At 49.4% G+C, this 20,167-nt stretch overlaps 2 protein-coding genes across 4 annotated transcripts in view; one reads left to right on the plus strand and one right to left on the minus strand.

Moving 5' to 3' along the window:
• Positions 1-547: 547 nt before the first annotated feature.
• On the minus strand, positions 548-5,251 carry Liat1 (ligand of ATE1). The gene is made up of 2 exons (XM_070026763.1): positions 4,979-5,251; positions 548-1,241 (listed from the first exon to the last, which is right to left on the minus strand). Exons 1-2 carry the CDS (start codon positions 5,193-5,195, stop codon positions 793-795), a joined length of 666 nt encoding a protein of 221 aa, XP_069882864.1. The 5' UTR covers positions 5,196-5,251; the 3' UTR covers positions 548-792.
• A 12,739-nt stretch (positions 5,252-17,990) lies between these two features.
• Positions 17,991-20,167, plus strand: part of Rph3al (rabphilin 3A like (without C2 domains)) — a 161,804-nt gene continuing 159,627 nt past the window's right edge. The window contains exon 1 of one of the 3 annotated variants that reach the window (XM_070027438.1): positions 17,991-18,010. The gene's annotated coding sequence lies outside the window, so the exon portion shown is untranslated. Of the gene's footprint in view, positions 18,011-18,285; positions 18,348-18,928; positions 19,173-20,167 lie in introns of those variants that run through there. The other 2 variants (XM_070027436.1, XM_070027434.1) reach the window with 2 other exon arrangements.

Genomic DNA, 20,167 nt, shown 5'->3' on the forward strand with positions numbered 1-20,167 from the left:
AACGAAACAACAACAAAAATAAAACAACCAAAAAGTAGGTATAGTGGTACATGCCAGCGGTCTTAGCTACTGAAGAGTGAAGAGGTGGAGGTAGGGGAATCACAGTCCTCCAAGGCTAGCCCAGGAAAAAAGCATGAGACTCCAATCGAAAGAACAAACTAAAAGCAAAAGCACTGAGGTGTGGTGATAGAGCATTTACCTACCAACCACAAGGCCCCAAGTTCAACCCTCACTATTGCCTAAATAAATAAATAAATAAATAATAGAAATTGGCTGGGAATGTGGCTTAGTGGTAGAGTGCTTGCCTAGCATTCATGAAGCCTTGGGTTCCATTTTCAGTGCCACATAAACAGAAAAAGCCAGAAGTGGTACAGTGGCTCAAGTGGTAGAGTGTTATCCTTGAGCAAAGAGATGCCAGGGACAGAGCTGGGCTCAAGCCCCAGAACTGGCAAAAAAAATAAAAAGAAAGAAAGAAAGAAAATGATATAATCTCTATATTTTCTTCTTAGGGGTGGAGGGTAGTAGCTAGCTATAATGAGACATTAAATAACAAACAGAAATGCTAGTTTATTTAAGAAAAAAAGCAGTTCTGTAAAAGTACCATGTTTCCTAAATGGCTGATGGTCAGGCATGTGCATTGGCAACTAGATGCTGGCTTCCTCCACACACTGGACAGAGACAGGTCTTCCTTTTCTCCTTTTTGAACACATAAACTTGTGGGGAGAAGGAAGAGGAGGAGGGGGTGGGGAGGAGCAGGAGGAACAGGAGCTGGTCAGCCCTTGTGAATAGATTTTACTTTGTCAGATCACTGGCTAAATCATTGGGCGTGAGCTTTGTGGTAGGGCTGCCGTCCAAGTGGGGGTGCGCCGGCTCCAGTTTGGAGGGGGCCTGCCCACGGTTGGGGCTGCAGTCTTTGTCTGAGAGGTAGGGTAAGTTGTCAGGGGTCTTCTCGGGGCTGGGATCCGGAGGGAAGCCCTTGTGGGCTGAAATGCGGTACCGCTTCCTCCGGTTCAGTTTATATATCCGAATCCTTTCTTTCTCTGCTTCTGGGTCGGTGAGAATTCCATCCCAGCGCAGGCTTTCGTTGACCTGGTTCGGGAGGTTCTTTTCTATTTCGGCACACTGGGGGTACGTCGTGCTGTGGCTTTCTTCCCTGGGGCTGTGGCCTTTGCTGGGACTTAAAATGTCCTGGAAGGATGAGGAAAGGGTCTGAGTCTTCGGGCCTTGACTCTGGTGTTTCTCTGCTGAGTGGAGGAAGAAGAAAGTTAATGTCTGTGGCCCTTTCTTCCCCCCAGCCTGGGAAGATGCCCCCCCCCCCACCCTGCAAGCCTCCACAGATAGCTCTTTTCCTCCAGCTTCATTCACCCCTCAGCCTGCAGGGTTTTGTCAGTTTGTGGGCAAGAGGAGCATCCTCCCCCCCTACTTTTTGCATGCTAAATTACAACCCAGCCAAGAGGACCCAAGAGTATCATGAATTTGTCGGTGCCACACTGGGGTGGGAAATCTAAGGCTGGCCTGGCTCCTAGTGCCCTTTCTTTCCACTGTGCCCTGGTGCCCCTCCCTCTCCCCCCACCTCACCACACGTCACTGAAATGCTTTCCAGGCCTAGGAGGCTATGACTCTACCACCAGTCTAGACGTTTTATGACGGAACAAAAGCAGAAGAGAAATGCTTCCTAAATCTGACTGGTGAAATGGATACTAGGCCAAATCAGGAATTTTTTCTGCTTTATGCCTTATTCTCTCCCTCCTTCTCTTTCTACCTCCCTCATCTCCCCCACCCACTCCACCCTTTTTTTTTTTTTTTTTGGTGCCCAGTCCTGGGGCTTCAACTCAGGGCCTCATGTTCTCAATTAGCTTTCTTGCTCAAGGCTGGTGCTCTACCACTTGAGCCACAGTTCCACTTCCAGCTCTTTTTTGTAGGTCATGGGGCTTGAACTCTGGGCCTAGGCACTGTCCCTCATCTCTTCAGCTCAAGGCTAGCGCTCTACCACTTGAGCCACTGAACCACTTCTAGTTTTCTGGTGGTTTATTGGAGATAAGAGTCTCACAGACTTTCCTGCCCTGGCTAGCCTTGAACTGTGATCCTCAGATCTCAGCCTCCTGAGTATCTAGGATTAACAGGTGTGAGCCACTGGCACCTGGCCACTTCCAGCTTTTTGCTGGTTAATTGGAAATGAAAGTCTCTCGGATTTTTCTGCCCAGGCTGGCTCCAAATCTCAGTCATTAGTTTTCCGTCGCCTGAGTAGCTAGGATTATAAGTGTGAGCCATCAGTATCCAGCCATCTTTTCTTTTCTTCCTTCCTTTCTCTCTTTCACATCAATGGCACTTCAAAATCACATGATACATATATAGAAACCCTAAGTTGTGGTTCGCTCATCAGTTCATCTTTTTCTTCTTTTTGCTGAAGGGGACAGACCCCCCACCCCTTCCAGGTAAAAGGGGGAATGGAAAAGAGAAAAGAAAAAGAAGGGTGAAAAACCCCTATCATGATATGTTCTTACCTTACTCCTTTCTGAAACTATTTGGTGTCCCCTGCTGACAGTCTGAGGTACATGCCACATGGCCACTGTAATGTCTACAGCCTAAAGCTACACCCAAGAGATACTAAACTTTCTGGCTTGCCTTTTGCGCTAGAATTTTTTTATTTAAAAAATTTGTTTTGCCTTTTTATTATGACTCCACCTGATGAAGCAATTCTAATCTTCCCAAGTCCTTGTTCCCTTCCCAAACACAAGGCTGACTTGGGGAAGATGGCTGCTCCTTCCATCCCCAGACAGAAGAGCCACAACAAGAGCCACAAACACCACCCAGGATTAGCAGGACCGGATGCCAGAGCCCCTTCCCTGAAGGCCAAAGCCACTGAAGTAGAAGACTCCCAGCATACAGGACAGGGCCTTCCATGTCACTGCTGTACTCTCTTCTCCAGTGGGCACTTGGGGCCTCCACTGAGGGATTTGGAGAGTGGAGGAGAGGAGCTTGGTGAAGGGCAAGGATGGGGTCTGTGGCACATGTTGTGTAGATACCTATGAAGGGATTGGTGAGAGACTGAGTACCCCTGTAGATTCCTGTGTGGGTAAAACATCCAGGTCCTAGCAGGTGGTTTTTGAGGGGAGATCCAGACATGTGAATATCTAGTTGTATCTGTGTGTACGTACCCACAATAGGGAAGTTGCACCTTAGCTGCATTCAGTAGGTGGCCTATCATTGTACGGTGCTGCTTTGAAGGGAGTTAGGGATTATAAAAGATTGTGGCAGTGACTGGCATACTGCTATGAAGTCCAAGGCTGCTTTTTGGTGGATAGTGAGTGGAGTCTATACAGGAAGGGATTCTTTCCTTTTCTTTTTTTTCATTGTGAAAATAAAATACCGTACAGAGGGGTTACAAGGTAATGAGTACATTTCTTTTCTTTTCTTTCTTTCTTTCTTTTTTTTTTGTCTGGTCGTGGAGCCTGAACTCTGGGCCTGGGCGCTGTCTCTCAGCTCTTCAGCTCAAGGCTAGCGCTCTACCACTTGAGCCACAGCACCACTTCCGGCTTTTTTCTTTTTGCTTATGTGGTGCTGAGGAATCGAACCCAGGGCCTCAGGCATGCAAGGCAAGCGCTCTACCACTGAGCCACCTTCCCAGCCCAATGAGTACATTTCTTATCAAGCATTGTTGCCTCCTCCTTTGTTTCCCCTTACTATCCCTTCCCATTTTCTTTTTCTTTCCCTCCCTCCCTTCCTCCCTCCCTCCCTCCCTTCCTTCCTTCCTTCTTTCCTTCCTTCCTTCATTCCTTCTTTTTTTTCCAGGACTGAGGACTGAACTCTGGGCACTGTCCCTGAGCTTCTTTTGCTCAAGGCTAACACTCTACCACTTGAGCCACAGTGCCACTTCCAGCTTTTTCTGTTTATGTGGTACTGAGGAATTGAACACAGGGCTTCATGAATAATACTAGGCAAGTATTCTGCCAAGAAACCACATTCCCAGGGCTGGGAAGGTGGCTCAGTGGTAGAGTGCTTGCCTTGCATGAATGAGGCCCTGGGTTCATATTCCTCAGCATCACATAAGCAAAAAGAAAAAAGCCGGAAGTGGTGCTGTGGCTCAAGTGGTAGAGCACTAGCCTTGAACTAAAGAGCGGAGGGACAGCGCCCAGGCCCAGAGTTCAGGCCCCATGACCAGACCCCCCCTAAAAAAGAAACCACATTCCCAGCCCAAAAGCTTCTTCTTCTTCTTCTTCCTCCTCCTCCTCTTTCTCCTCCTCCTCCTCTTTCCCCCCACACGTTTTATATTTTTTTCTTTTTTCTCTCCACTGGAGCCCTACCTCCAGTCCAGTTTTGTTTTGCTGGTTAATTAGAGTCTCGAGGACAAGGGAGGATTCTTTTAAGTGCATTTACACAGTGGTGCTGTCTACGCAGAAGCTGGAAGCAGCAGTTCTTCACACACACAGAGGGGACAGGGAGGAGAGGCGCCTTTGTTTCTGTATGGGAGTGAGTGTAGTCAGGTAGTGTCTTTTAGTGGGGCCAGTCTCCACGTGTGGAAGCGTGGAAGGTGGGGGGTGTCTCTGAAGGAGGGTTTGAAATTCCTGCAGGGAAGGTGTGTTTAGGATGTGTGAGTTAGGGCTGAGGATCTAGGAAGCTGAAAAGGGTGTTTGCATCAAACCAAGTCTCAGTGTGGGCCTGGGGAGGGGGGGGGGTTGTGGACTCTGGGTATTGAGAATTCCCAGGGCAGGATGTAGGGTTTCCGTGTGGTATGGGGAGAGTGCATCTGGTCGGAGGGGGTCTCTATGCTCCTGGGTGGAGGGTCTCTGAGGACACAGGGTCGTCACTGTGACACCCTGAGTGGCGTGGAGGGAGTGGGGGCCTCGAGGCCTGCTGAGCTTCTGATTCCGGTCTGGCAGTGGTCTCCGGGGAGGGGGGCGTCTCTGGGATGGGGATGTCCCGGGAGAGTGATCTCAGGTATAGGAGCTGGAGCAGCTGCGCCAGCTGTTCCTCTTACCGTCCCCCTTGCTAGACCCTTTGGTCTTCTTTTTCTTCTTCTTTTTCCTCTTCACTTTCCGTTTGGTCAGCTCTGTGGTGGTTCCTGCAATGGGGGGCAGTCTAGACCCCGACGGCGGCGAGCCGGCTGCGCCGCCCGGCCACACCTCCCCTTCCTCATCATCCTCCTCCCCGTCTGCGCCGTACTCCCCGGCCCTAGCCCCACCGTGGCCCGCCATCCGCCAGCTGGATCGCGACCTGCGCAGGGGCAGCCAGACCTCTGAGCTGCCGCTGAGCTGGCTGCGGGCACACGGACGGCCCCGCCAGAACCACGCGTCTCCATGGCGACTGTGCCCACACCGAGCATGCGTGGTGGGACCGCGGCCGCTCTCAGGTGCTGAGCCTGGGACTTAGTTGGCGCATGCGTGATTGGGATGGTTGAAAACCAGGTTGAGTGGCTAGAGATTCTAAATTCCTGGGCTTGTTCATACCTGTGCCTTTTAAAATGCTGTTTGGTGTGTGTGTGTGTGTGTGTGTGTGTGTGTGTGTGTGTGTGTGTGTGTGTGTGTGTGTGTGTGTGTGTGTGTGTGTGTGTGTGTGTGTGTGTGTGTGTGTGTGTGTGTGTGTGTGTGTGTGTGTGTGTTTTGGGAGGAGGCTATATTGGGGCTTGAACTTAGGACCTCTCACTGGACTTTTTTTACTCACAGCTGGTGCTTGAGCCACTGTTTACTGATTAATTGGACAGAGTTTAGCCAACTTTTCTGCTCAGGCTGGTTTTGAACGGTGAATCTCCGGGTTTCAGCCTCCTGAGTAGCTAGGATTAGGTTACAGCCATTGAGTCACTAGCCAATGAATGACCACCTCCTCCTCCTCCTCCTCCTCCTCCTCCTCCTCCTCCTCCTCCTCCTCCTCCTCCTCCTCCTCCTCCTCCTCCTCCTCCTCCCCCCCCCCCCTCCGGCTTTTTCTGTTTATGTGGTGCTGAGGAATCGAACCCAGGGCCTCATGCTTGCAAGGCATGCACTCTACCGCTGAACTACCTTCCCAGCCCATCCTCCTCTTCTTTTCCTGAGTATTGCAGTTCAAAGACAGCCTGAATAGCAAAAGTCCTTGAAACTCTTATCTCCAATTAACCACCACCAAAAAGCCAGAAATGAAGCTGGGGGGTGGGGTGGGGGTGGGGGAATAAACTCCAAACACTGGGAGATAAACTGCCACCTATGGTAGTAACCAGAAACTTCTAACAAAGGAGACAGCTTGGCTTAGGCTGCTCATGGGATAAGGCCAAGAGAGAGTGCTCTGGGAGAGGAAAGGAGTGAAGGATAGAACAGCAGGCTGCTAATACTGCTGCCCCTCAGCACAGCCCTACTAATCCCTCACCATATAGTATTGTTTGTTCCTTCTGTACACTGAACCTCCTTGGTGCAGGTTCTGAAATACTCTATGCTAGGCAAACTCTTTACCCCAGGCCTGAGAAAACATTCTTTTTTTTTTTTTCTGCCAGTCATGGGGCTTGAACTCAAGGCCTGGGTACTGTCCCTGAGCTTTTTTTTTTTTTTTTTTTTTTTTTGCACAAGGCTAGCACTCTACCACTTGAGTCACAGCACCACTTCCAGCTTTTTCTGTGTATGTGGTACTGAGGAATTGAACTCAGGGCTTCCCGCATGCTAGGCAAGCACTCTACCACTAAGCCACATTTCCAGCCCGAGAAAACATTCTTGCCCAATGATTCTCTCCATTCAGAACTCACCTTCTAAAGTACTCGAAGAAGCCACTTCTGACTACTTCCCATGTCCTTTTGATATCCTTAGTTTCCTTGATGACACCTATTGCCAACTTAGCTGTATCTAGTTGTTTGTGTCTATAATGTTTGTCTTTGCTACAGTATAATCTACAAGATGTTTTGCTCACTGTTGTATTTCCAACACCAAAATCAGTGCCTGGCACTCAACAAGCATTCAAAAAATATTTATCAAAGAAACAAATATGTGTAAGAAAGAAAAGGCATATGACATATGCCATTCATATGCATACACCTGGAGTGCTACTAAAGGGACACAAAAAGCAAATGAAGCCCTGTGCCTGTGTCTCATGCCTGTAATCCTAGCTACTCAGGAAGCTGATAACTGAGGATCAAATCTGTGAGACTCTGTTTAATTTTTATTTTTTGGTTGGTCATCAGGCTTAACCTCGGGGCCTGGGCAATGTCCCTGCACTCTTTAGCTGTAGGCTGGTGCTCTACTACTTTGAGCTACAACATCTCTACTGGTTTTCTGGTGGCTAATTGGAGATAAGATCTCATAGATTTTCCTGCTGAGACTTTCTTTGAAGGGTAATTCTCAGATCTCAGCCTCCTAGGTAGCTAGGATTACAGGTGTGAGCTACCAGTGTCCAGCTTCTGGACACCAATTAGCCACCAAAAAGCCAGAAGTATAAGTGTTGCTTAAATGGTAGAACACCAGCCTAAAATTTAAAAAAAGCTGAGGATGGGGGGGGGGGGCTGGGCACCAGTGGCTCATGCCTGTAATCCTAGCTACTCAGGAGGCTGAGAGCTGAGGATAGCAATTCAAAGCCAGCCTGGGCACAAAAATCCCTGCAAGATTCTTTCTTCAATTACCCACTCAAAAACCAGAAGTGGAACTATAGCTCAAAGTGGTAGAATGCTAGCCTATAACAAAAGAGCTCAGGGACAGCCCCCAGGCCCTGAGTTCAAGCCCCACATGCCGCGGACCGGGTTCTGTCGGGACGACGGAGGATACCTAGGGGAGGAACCTGGAATAGGATGGGGAGATGGCAAACAGACAACTCACACACATTAGGAGTGGATGCTGAGTGCGATTTAATGCAGAGGATAACAAACTTTTATAACAGAAGTCTTCATAAGAAAAGGGGGCAAAAGTTTACGCAATCTTGCTGCAGGGCTTCATTCTTAGGTGGTCACCAGCTGGTCGCCTGAAAGGCACTTGTTTCCGGCTTATCTCTAAGAAATATAATGGGTTTCGACGTTTGTCACCATCTCACCATTACCTTATTTCTATAGAGGCCTTAATTATAAGGTTACGGAGGCCTAGATCTAGCAAGTCTCTTAGTAAATGAGAGTACCAGGAAGTTCTTTCTCCTAAGTAGTTATCTCAGCAACTGCCATACATTCCTTTTGTTCTAGCCGTGCCTGCAGCTTCTTGTAAATTTCTTATAATTCCTTCTGCTGGAGTGACTTTGTGAAACCCCCAATACTTTTATATTTGCTTATAACTTGTCTACTAGCCTTCATAAGAGGGGTTTCAGGGTAGCACTTAACTCTGGTGAGTTAGTCATATTTTTAAGACACTCATCAGATATTGGAGTCGTCAACACTCTTAAGAAAGAGCTTTGAATAAGGGAACGTTGACAATGAGTAAGTACAATGAACAGCAGAAACAGTAAAAGATTGATAGGCACTCTTATGAGGAGAAGAAAGACAGAAACACATCTTTTCCCAGAGGTTTTTCCAGCCTTTTCCCAGGAGTAGGCCTCTTAGAAGCCCTATTCTCCGAGGTAGACTTCGGTGAAGTCCCAAAACTTGGAGATAGGTTTCTGTAAAGCCCCATTCTCTGAGGTAGACTTCGGTGAAGTCCCAAAACTCAGAGATAGGTCTCGAGGCCCCTATCATGGTCTGATAGATGGTTTCCCATGCTAAGCAGACTCTACTGGGGTCGGCGTGGCACCCACAGCCAACAAAAACAAAAGCAAAAAAAAAAAAGAAAAAGAAGAAGAAAAAAAAATCCAGGAAAGTTGGCTTTTCTCAGAAGAACTTGAGATGTTTACATCTGATCTCATACTTCAACGCCTGCACTATAGGAGACAGTTCAGCTCTGTTGCTAATACTGCTCAGCCTTCTCCAAGAAACAATGCAAGTCCTTTTATCCTTCTCCTTCTCCTCTCTGTTCATGACCTGACTAAAGGCTTTACTTTTTTACTTCTGTTCTCCACCTAGTACTCTGAATTGACTGCTGGACCGTGTTAGTTCCCAGAGCACTGAAAGGCCACGTAGAAACAGGAGGAGGACTGGAAGTCTGTCATTGATAGAAGGAACCATGATCACTGTTGCCACCTGCCCATCCCTCAATTTTGGCATTTTAAAAACCCATTCTTCAGAATCTGGGCCCTCCAAAAATGACAAGCAAAGATGCCAGGGGCCTGGAGAAATCCTTGGCTGATCAAGGGTGTAGGGGAGGAGTTGGTGGGATTTACCTGGGAAGTTTCCCAGCTGCCCCATCCCAACCCAGGAGGCTGTGTGCCATCCTGGTAATGTGCAAATGGCTTGGGGTCAATCCCAGTTTTGCTATTTACTAGTTACGTGGCCTTTTTGTACTTTGGGTTTTTCCTCATCTTTTAAACGGTCCTAGAAACTAGTATACTTAACCTCGTTGGCTGGTTGATAGCCTTAAAGCAGTCAGTATTTGAAAACTACTTCTCACAGCTGCTAGTGCATATGTGCTGCTTTATTTTTCTTGGTTCATGTTAAGACAGAGTAGAGGGCTGGGAAGGTAGCTCAGTGGTAGAGCCCTTGCCTCGCATGCATGAGGCCCTGAGTTCGATTCCTCAGCACCACATAAGCAAAAAAAGCCAGAAGTGGCGCTGTGGCTCAAGTGGTAGAGTGCTAGCCTTGAGCTGAAGAGCTGAGGGACAGTACCCAGGCCCAGAGTTCAGGCCCCACGACTGGCAAAAAAAAAAAAAGACAGAGTAGACTGGGTGTCGAATCAGTGGGGACACAGTCTCAACTCCTGGCTGATCCTGAGAGATGGCATTTGATCCTTGCAAAGCAAATATTCAGCATGTTTTGTGCATTGACAATGACACCCAGCGCCCAGCTTAGGCATTCTGACCCAGCACCCAGCATCCAGCACAGAGGTGTCCTTGGGACCTTGCCTGGCAAAGACACTGACCTGGTGACTATTGATGATCCAGAAGAGGTACCTGGCCATTCCAGGAGTGTTTCCCTCCATCTATCTATGGGAGCATTGGAATGGTACCTGCCATCCTCTGGATAGCTCTGAGAAGAGTCCCTTGCAGGAATGTTATCTTCCCCAGCTGCCCTCCCCTTAGCCTGGGTTTCTAGAGAATCTACAAGGGGGCTTGGCCCATGGTACCCAGGGGACTGGCAGAAGAAGGGGGCTCAGAAGGGATCAGCAGAAGAAACAGGAGCTGATGTGTTTTCAGGGTTGGCCTAGCACTGGGCAGGCAGTGTTGATAGGTGGAGTACCAGCTCTAAGGATTTGGTAGTTTTCAACTCTGGACCTATTACTGGTCAACCCTGTGATTTTGGGTAAGTAACCTCGGCAATTTCCAGTCTTGCTTCCCCATACCTGTGAAAGGGGGACCATGTTGGCTGCTCATGAGCTGGCTTCATGAACTTGAGATAAGACAATGTGCAGAAACTATTTGTGCACAGGTTCATCACACACAGTTCTGGTGCATACAGGCTGCTCCAAGATTTCACCAACTGCCCCTCAGGTTGCTGCCTGGACCACTTCTGTGGGCTTTCATAGTGCAAGCCCCCAGAAGCTGAGACCCATCCACCTGCTAACTCTGTTTGCACAGAGCTGGGCCCCTTCTTTGAACTTGCCTTTCCTTTAGAACTTCAATTGCTGGGTTTGACCCCACCATCCCCAGGCTGTTTCCGGAAGTTTCTTCTGTGGTGGTTGTTGTTGCTTTACCCTCTGATCCCTTCAGGGAAACCTTCCTCCACCCCAAGACCTTTTGTACAGTTAAGAGCTAGAGCCAGGCTTTGTTGTTTGACAGCTGAGCAATATCATCCAATGCTTGCCTTGGTGGGCTGCTTGGTATGGGCTAAGTCCTGCAGGGGGCTGGTTCTGAGGAAGAGATGGAGCCCCAAAGCTCCTGCTCCCCAGGAAGATTCCTGGAAAGTATTCAGAAAAACAAAGCTAGACAATGAACGGCACAAACCAGGAGTGGTAATCAGTGCTAATGCTGCAGAGGAACAAGACTGTAGTATGGACTTGAGCTTAATTCTCATTTGTGGAGGTGTCTTGGCCTTAGTATGGGTGTCTTGGCCTTAGTATGGGTAACAGTTGGTCATAGGTGGTAGAAAATGTGAGGGGAATTTGGGGGTAGGGGATGGGCTTTCAAGTTGGACTTTCAAGTGACCAGTCTATGTGGCCACCAAGGTCATAAAATGTCACAAGCTAGTTTTGTTTTGTTTTGTTTTTGAGTGTACCACCCAGTTAAGGATAAATGATAGGCTTTGTTCTGGACTAAGGGGACACAATAAATAGTCCTAAAGCAATAGATATTTAACTTATATACTTTGTCACCTTCTAGTCTTAGGTATCCTGCTAAATTCGGGGTCCCTGTAATTAGGCCATCTGACTTGCTGATGGGTATTTAGTTAGCCTGGGTGGGAAAGTCTGGGAGACTATTATCTTCAATTAACCACCAAAAATCTGGAAGTGGAGCTGTGGCTCAAGTGGTAGAGCACTAGCCTTGAGCAAAAAAAAGCTCAAAGAGAGCACCTAGGCCTTGAGTTCAAACCCTAGGAGTAGCACACACACACACATATACGCACACACACACACCTGGACACACACACACACAAAGCAAGCTGGGTTGGGAGGTTAAAATAGGAGGATTGTGATCTGAGGCTAGTTAGCTCAAAAAATCCAGAGTTCTATCTGAAAAACAAAACAAGGTTCAGGGTATGGTTCAAGTGATAGAGCACTTGCCTAGCAAAAGTGAGTCCTTGGGTACCCTAGTACCACCACTACCATAAAAACAGGGCAGAGAAAGAAAGAAGGAAGGAAGGAAGAAAATAAGCACAGATTATGGTACCCTGACTGGATGCCCACGCTTTTCGGCAGGAGTTAACCTTAGTGTACATCTGAATCCTTGGGAGAACTAATTACTAATTAAAATGCAGATTGCAGCACAGAACCCTCCTCCCATTTTGTAGTCACTGGGAATCTACAGACATAAACCCTCAGGTGCTTTGGACCACGTGTGCTGTGAGGGCACATTTGAAAAACTGGTTTAAAAGCCAAAAGTGGTAGTGCTGACCTGTAATCTCAGCACTTGAGAGAGACTGAGGCAGGAGAATCTAGAGTTCAAGGTCAGGCTGGGCTATATAGTGGGACCCTATCAAAACAAAACAAAAAGAAAGAAAGAAAAAAGAAGGAAGGAGAAGGGAAGTAAAGAAGGGAAGGGAAAGGAAAACATGTAGGTTGACTGGTTTAAAGTAGAAATTTTTTTTTTTTTTTTTTTTTTTGCCAGTCCTGGGGCTTGAACTCTGGGCCTGGGCTCTGGGCCTAAGCCTCTCTGTGCTCAAGGCTAATACTCTACCACTTGAGCCACAGCCCCACTTCCAGCTTTTTCTGTTTATGTGGTATTGAGGAATGGAACCCAGGGCTTCATGCATGCAAGGCAAGCACTCTACCACTAGGCACATTCCCAGCCAAAGTAGAATATTTTATTTAGACATACACAACGAGAAACTGTCTGGGACCCAGCACCCACACAATGATCCTTTGCCCCTGGAGCTCTGGCATGGTGATGTCTGTCAAGTCCTGCCTCAGACTTTTACTTTTTTCTGGGCTCACACGTCTCCAGGCTGCACCTTTACAATCCTTCCCTGGCTGGAGGTTTGTTACCTAGCCATCTCTGAGGCTCTCAGACCTTGACTTTGGTCTGCCAATTACTCTGAGTTGCGGGGGACTGAGATCCCCCCAACACTACCTATCTCTCTTCTATAGGCAGGGGCTATTTTTGGAACCAGGGTCCCAAACACTGAACCCTAAGCAGACCAGAACACCTAATGGGGAGAGGCTGAATCCCTTGGCCTGCTATGGTTCATTGGTGAGAAAAGGCAAAAGGGGCTGGAGGGTAGCTCAGTGGTAGAGTGGGTGTTGAGCATGCTCCAGGTCCTGGATGCAATCTCCACCACTGCCAAGAAAAATAAATAAATAAATAAATAAAGGGGTCCACTAGCAAAGAGGATGCCCAAGTTAATACCACTAATGCCATTCTCCAATAAAGAGTCCACAGGGTTGGGAATGTGGCTTAGTAGTAGAGTGCTTGCCTAGCATGCATGAAGCCCCAGGTTCAATTCCTCGGTTCCACATAAACAGAAAAAGCCAGGAGTGGTGCTGTGGCTCAGGTGGTAGAGTGCTAGCCTTCAGCAAAAGAAGTTCAGGGATGGTGCCCAGGCCCTGAGTTCAAGCCCCAGGACTGGCAAAAACAAAACAAAACAAAACAAAACCAACAACAGCCGGGGGCGCTGGTGGCTCACGCCTGTAATCCTAGCTACTCAGGAGGCTGAGATCTGAGGATCGCGGTTCAAAGCCAGCCCGGGCAGGAGAGACCATGAGACTCCTATCTCCAATAAACCACCAGAAAACCGGAAGTGGCTTGTAGCTCAAGTGGTAGAGCGCTCGCCTTGAGCTGAAGAGCTGAGGGACAGTGCCCAGGCCCAGAGTTCAAGCCCCACGACCGACAAAAAAAAAAAACCAACAACAACCAAAAAAACCCAAAAAGAGTCACAGGTCCTTGGAGACACAGCTGATGATACACCTGGAGCAGGGAGATCCACAAAACAAGTCCCAGACATTTCACGATGTCAAGAGGGAAGGAAGCAACCACCAAACCAAACACCGAAACCCCCAAACCCCACAGTGAAGTCAACATGAAGACAACTGAGAGAGCTATTGTAGTGCTCACGCTAGAAGAAGCTAAGGGGAAAAAATAGATCCGAATTGGATTAGAACTCAAAGTATTAAATGAATATCCATGAATGTATGTGGACATAAACCACCAACTGAATGACTTAACGAGGAGGAAAGAAGAGCCAAGTTTCCCAGAGGCTTCTATGTGCCAGGTAACGCTAACAAACACTCCCACAACATGTGATCAAAGTCCCCAACAGCAGCAGACCCGCATCCATATACACTCTCCACAGATTCCAATAGAGGAACACTGCACGGTTTCCATTTGGCTTTCTGAAATATGAAAAAATAGACTGCTGATGTTCCTTTTCTACTGTCTTACTAGATGTGTGTGATATGTCATAGGAAACATACAGCAGTGCTGTTCTGGTGTTTATTGGACCAAAAAGATACCAAGTACTTGGAGAAAAGGAGAGTTTGAGGTATAATCACTAATTCTTTTTTTTGTTTTTTTGTTTTGCCTGTCATGGTGCCTGAACTCTGGGCCTGGGCACTATCCCTCAGCTCTTCAGCTCAAGGCTAGTGCTCTACCACTTGAGCCACAGCACACTTCTAGCTTTTTCTGCTTATGTGGTACTGAGGAATCAAACCCAGGGCCCCATGCATGCAAGGCAAGCACTCTACCACTGAACCACCTTCCCAGCCCCTAATCACTAATTCTTACCAGTGTGTCTTTGGGCCCATAAAGAACATAGCAAGAACCTAAGGCAGAAATAGCTATGGTACAGATTAAAATCAGTGCCACTTGCAGATGCATATAACTCTCTAATGAGGATGCATTCAACATGCATATTCATAAAGTCTTCAGTGAAGAAGAGATCCCACCTGTGGGAGTAATTTACGTAATCTGATATCTATTTATCCTTGTCTAATAGATTCAATAGACTCTAACACACACACACACATACTCACACACACACACACACACACACACACACACACACACACACACATTGATATTCTCTTCTTGATGGAGCTGCAGAATTCAATCACACAGGCTGGAAACCATTGCCTTGCTAAAATCCACAGTCTTGGCAGGTTGAACATAGTAGGTCCTCATAAACCCATTCAACTTACTCCACTGGCCTTGTTTTCCACTCTGTCCCTCACCATTGCTACAAAACAATCTTTTAACATTTCCTTTCCTGCTTTTTTTGTGCCTTTGCATCTGTTGTTCCAGCTATTTCCCAGCCTTCCCACCTGACAAACTCCTAGTCATCCTTTACATCTCTGTAACAGGTTCCCTCTGAAAATCCCTTTTTGTGTTCTGCCACACCGGGGTTCATGCCTCTGTGTCTTGTGTCCTATTCAGCTGCAGAAGTCCTAGTAGCTAAGACAGTAGGCTCTGGAGTCTGGCTGTCTAGGCTGAGACTAAGGCTCTGCTATTACCTGGCTATATGACCGGGGCTAATCACTTTTTCCATAGCTGCCTCATGTGGTAGCTGTGCACTGTGAGATCAATGCACAGTAGACATTCTGTTGTGCAGAGAACAGGTGGATTTATAGCCCCAACATTATATCTACACACACACACACACACACACACACACACACACACACACACACACACACACACACACAATCCCAGAAATCCTTTTTCTTTTCCTTTTAGATAGGGTCTATTTTTATTGTGTTGCCCAGGTGGCCCATGAATTCTTACCTCTACCTGCCTAGTAGCTGGTACTAGTGCCACAGAGGCATACCACTCCCTTCCCTTCTTCCTTCCTTCTTTCCTTCCTTCCTTCCTTCCTTCCTCTCTCTCTTTCTCTCCCTTCCCTCCTTCCTTCCCTCCCTCACTCCCTCCCCCCTCTCTCATGGGTGGTGGGGCTTGAACTCTGGGCCTGGGTGCTGTCCCTGAGCTCTTCAGCTCAAGATGCGTGCTCCACCATTTAAGCCACAGAACCACTTCTGGTTTTCTTGTGGTTAATTTGAGATAAGAGTCTCACAGACTTTCCTGCCCAGGCTGGCTTTGAACTGCAATCCTCAGATCTCAGCCTCCTGAGTAGCTAGGATTACAGCGTGAGCCACTGGCACCATGCTTCCTTCTCTCTTTTTATCTTTCTCTCCTCCTTCCTTTGTGCATTCCTTCTCTCCTTTTCCTTCTTTCTTCATTGCTGGAGAGTAAATTCAAGGCCTTGTGTATATTAGGCAAGTGCTATACTACAGAAATACCCCTAGCCCCATATGTAATCCATTAGAAGGAAGAAATGAGTTCGCTTGGAGCAAGAAGCAAAAAGGGATGAGGTCATTTTGAGAGTTTTGTTGAGTGGATGGGGAGGGTGCCAAGAATAAGCCAACCTCATCACTAGTCTCTCTCCAGGACCTTGAAGCGAGAGGCTGTGCTGGTTGGTGGCCGGTCTAGGGTGGTGTGCACGTGTAGTCATGAGTGTGTGGATGGCGTGTTCCTCCACAGTGAGCAGAGGACAAGGCCACCCCCAGGCTGGGGAGAGGAGGAAACAGTTTCCTAGCTAGCTGGGAGGCAGTATCTGCTTTCACAGGGAAGAGGCCCCGAGGGCACAGCCAGATAAAAGCAGTTTTGTTGGTGCAGTGTGGGAGTGGAGAGAACTAGAGTTAAGTGAGTGAGACCTGTGAGCCAGCGTCCTTGGTCTAAGCCAAAGCACAATTGAGAGGTGCAACTGGGCCCTCTGCAGCTTTGATAGTGCCTGAAGGAAAGAGCAAGCTTTGCCCAGGTTTGGGAGAGTTCCCCCTCCCACTAGAGGAGGTGCTACAAGAAGGAGATGTCTTGTGGTCCTGGGTAAAAGAGAGGCTGGCTCCCTACTCAAGTTGTGAGTACTTTAGCTTGGGGTATGAACAACCACTACAGGGGAGCTTGTGGACAGGTCTGTGGGGTTCCTGCCTCCTTGGGATTTGGGGCAATGATATTATGAGAATGACAGTGGATCATCCCAGGAAATTATTTCATTATAAAAAGTGTTTGGTCTCAAGTTTATAATCTCAGCTGCTCAGGAGGTAGAAATCTGGATTGTGGTTTCAAGACCAGCTGAGGCAGAAAGTTAATGAGACTATATCTCAACCACGAAGCCTGGTGTGGTGGCATGTTGTGTAGCCATAGGTGGTAGGATTGTGGTTTGAGGCTAGTTTAGGTAAAAAAAAAAAAAAAAAACCCTTCCCCCAAGACAGAGACCCTACCTAAAAAGTAATTATAGCATAAAGGGTTTTGGGTGTACTCAAAAGGCAGAGCACTGGCCTACTTGAAAGGATCCTTCACATCCGTCCCAGGGGACCACACAGAGGCAGGCAAGGACAGGAGAAAGATTATTATAAAGTTTATTAGAAGAGCCATATTTTATTTTTTTTTTTGGGTCCGGTTGTGGGGCCTGAACTCTGGGCCTGGGCGCTGTCCCTCAGCTCTTCAGCTCAAGGCTAGCGCTCTACCACTTGAGCCACAGTTCCACTTCCGGCTTTTTTCTTTTTGCTTATGTGGTGCTGAGGAATCGAACCCAGGGCCTCGAGCATGCAAGGCAAGCGCTCTACCACTGAGCCACCTTCCCAGCCCAGAAGAGCCATATTTTATGTGGCGTCTATCTCTATCCAGGTAGCAGGAGAGTCTGGAGGCAGGAAGTGAGGTTAAGTGGGAGCTCAGGTGGATCTGGGTGGAGAGAGGGAGTGTCCAGCTGTGTGACAGGAACTCCAGGGCTGGGAGGAGCTCAGGTCTGGGTGGACCTGAGGACCAAAGGTGGGCATAATACTTACACTATTAACACAGAGTGTAAGCTCAGACCCTAGTACCACAATTAAAAAGTAAATAAACTTTGGCCTAATTGTTTCTCCCATCAATTTTTAAGCTCCTCTACCACTCTTGCCAGTTACCCAGGCCTAGGCAGGGTGGACACTGAGAGCACAGCCAATTAGTTTTAAATTGAGAGAGCCAAAGGTAAGGCTGATGTGAGCCTTTTTCTGACTACTTTTTCCAAGACTGTAGCCAGATGCCCCTGTCTGAGTCTCCATGAACTCAGTACTCATTCATTCAAAAAATATATACTGAGTCGGTTCAGCTGGTGCTCCAGAAACCCTACCAAGCTTTCCTCTTGCTTCAGGGGGTAATGAGAATGGGTCCTTTCTTGTAAATTCAGGCCTGACAGGTGGGGTACGGGAGAATTAGAGGCAGTGATGTTCGTATAGTCAGTAACACAGAGGGACCCCGCAGCCCCGTCCCGTGGTCAGTATGGCCGTTCGGGGGGACTGTACCTACTTGATGACCTGCACCTGCGGTGCTCCAGGTGGGAACGGGGCGGGGCGGGGCGGGGCGGGCCCTGCGGTTCCCGCCGCCGCCGCCAGGGGGCAGCCAGGGAGCGCGCGGGGCGCCGGGGCCGGTTCCTCAGGTGAGTTACGGCTCCAGAGCTGGCCACCCCGTTTTCGGGGCCCGGCCTCCGGAGACCGGGGCGTGCGTCTGGCTCCGTGGCGGGAGGGTAGAAAGGGGCGCGCCGGGTGTGGCCCAGGAGTGAGGGCTTAGACCCGGGAGCCCTTTCGAGGCGGGAGTCGGGGCGAGCCCGGGGGAACCTGCGGGGCGCGGGCAGGGCCTGTGGCACCGAGCTGCCCTAGCCGGCCGCGCCCGCCCTTGGGTCCGCGCGGTTCCGGGCAACGCCTGGGCCGGGCTCCTCCTGCAGGCTCGCGGGGGGGTGTTTGTGCCTGGTCCGCAGTCCCGGCGGGAGCCCTGAGGTGAGCCCGGGGTGCGCCCCGAGTTCGGGGCGGGCGCGCGGGGGAGGGGCGCCGGCGCGCGCCCCCGAGCGCCGGTCTACAAGTGTGGGGCGGAGCCCGCGCCCGCGCGGCGCGCACGTGCGTGCGGCGGGCTGAGGCGGCGGCCCTGCGGGGTCTGCACGTGCCCTGGCCGGCGCTGGGGGGTGTGTGGGGGGGGTAAGGGTGGGGATCCAACCCTGCAGGTGATGGCGTGTGGGGTGCCGTGGGGGTTCAGGGCCTTGGACCTTTGGCTTCTGGACTTGCTGTCGCCTTGGCGCTCCGTGTGTGTGTGTGTGTGTGTGTGTGTGTGTGTGTGTGTGTGTGTGTGTGTGTGTGTGTGTGTGTGTGTCTGTCTCTGTGTGTGTGTGTGCGCGTGCGCGCGCGTGTCTGTCTGTCTGTCTGTCTGCCTTCCCAATGGAAGCTTTGCTCCTTGGTCAGCCAGAGTCCCCAGTGCGCCCTTCCCACTCCTAACCCCACTCCTCACTGTCAAGGCCGAGGTTTTGGAGAAGCGCTTGGCTCCACCTGGACTCCTAGCGGCCAGGCCACCTGTTAGGTGTTGCGCGGAAGCCGCCTCTCTGGGACTACAGAGAAGACTGCAAAGTCTGGGGTGGTTGCCTCCTGCCTGGCTGCTCCTGGGGCCCCATCGGCCTGATTATCCACCTGGGTGGTCTGTCCTAACACCAGGAGAGGCGCTGGTGCGGAAGGAGGGAATGTGTTCTCAGATAAGAGCAAGGAGGACGGACAGGAAGGATCTGTGACAGCCGGAGCAGCAGCAGCAGTGAGCCTTTGATCTGGCAGCCGTTGGAGGTAGGGCAGTGGGGATAGCCCTGGAGGCTTCGGTGAGAGAATCAGCAAGGCTAGCACCATCATTCTGCCTTCACACCCAGCTTCTGCAAGCCCTGCCATCCTCTCCCTCTGCTAGCCACTTGGCTCTCATCTGAAAAAAAAAAGGCAAAAGGTAGTGCAAGAGCCATAAACCATAAGCTTGGCTTCTTCTTTCTGTGTCACATTTTACCCACAAGTGCTCTGCACCTGCCACCTCCTCCTCCCGTCTCACTCCCCCTAATCCTGCAGCCAGGCTGCTGGCCCTGCCACTTTGCTGAAGCTGCTAAACCATTTTCCTGGAGTCATCTTGTTTCCAGACACTTCTTTTGTGGGCCTTCTGTTCTGCCTCCCTGGCCTGTCTGGAAAGCTGTCCATGCTCACTTTGCAGCCTTTTTTGCTCTTTCCTGGTTTTGTTCTTTTCCAGGGTCCCTTTATAGTCATTATTGGGAGTCGTCTAAGGAATACCCACTCCCCCTTACCCAGTCTTGCTCTCCCTTGCTTGTCCCAGCATCCTTACAAACCCAGCCTCCCAAATCACACCTCCACTTACGGCATTTTGCTGTTAATTGGAGATAACAGTCTCATGGAATTTTCTGTCTGGATTGTCTTGGAACCACCGTCCTCTTCAGTAGTTAGGATCACAGGTGTGAGCCACCAGTACCCAGCCCTCCCTCACTTCTTGGCAGTGAGTCTCCCTCATTCTCCTCCATGTTCTACTTGTCTCTCAAGTGCTTTGCCTCTCTCCTCTTCCTTTGTGGCCAGCTCTTCCAGGCCTGGATCAGTGTAGGCCAGAGTACAGAAGTTTCTTGGCTGGTTTCTCCACTGTCAACCAGTCCATGCGGCAATCTACCCCACATGTCACCTTTAGAATGATGAGCCCTTTACCTTGCATTGACCTGTTCCCCTGAGAAATTTTTAGAGCTAGAGATTTCCTCCTCTGCAAAGCTCAGCTGGTCCTCGACTGCAGAGTCCAGTTG

This window comes from Dipodomys merriami, unplaced genomic scaffold (genome assembly GCF_024711535.1).
Source record: "Dipodomys merriami isolate MVZ:Mamm:240054 unplaced genomic scaffold, mDipMer1.0.p SCAF_19, whole genome shotgun sequence".
NCBI lineage: Eukaryota > Metazoa > Chordata > Mammalia > Rodentia > Heteromyidae > Dipodomys > Dipodomys merriami.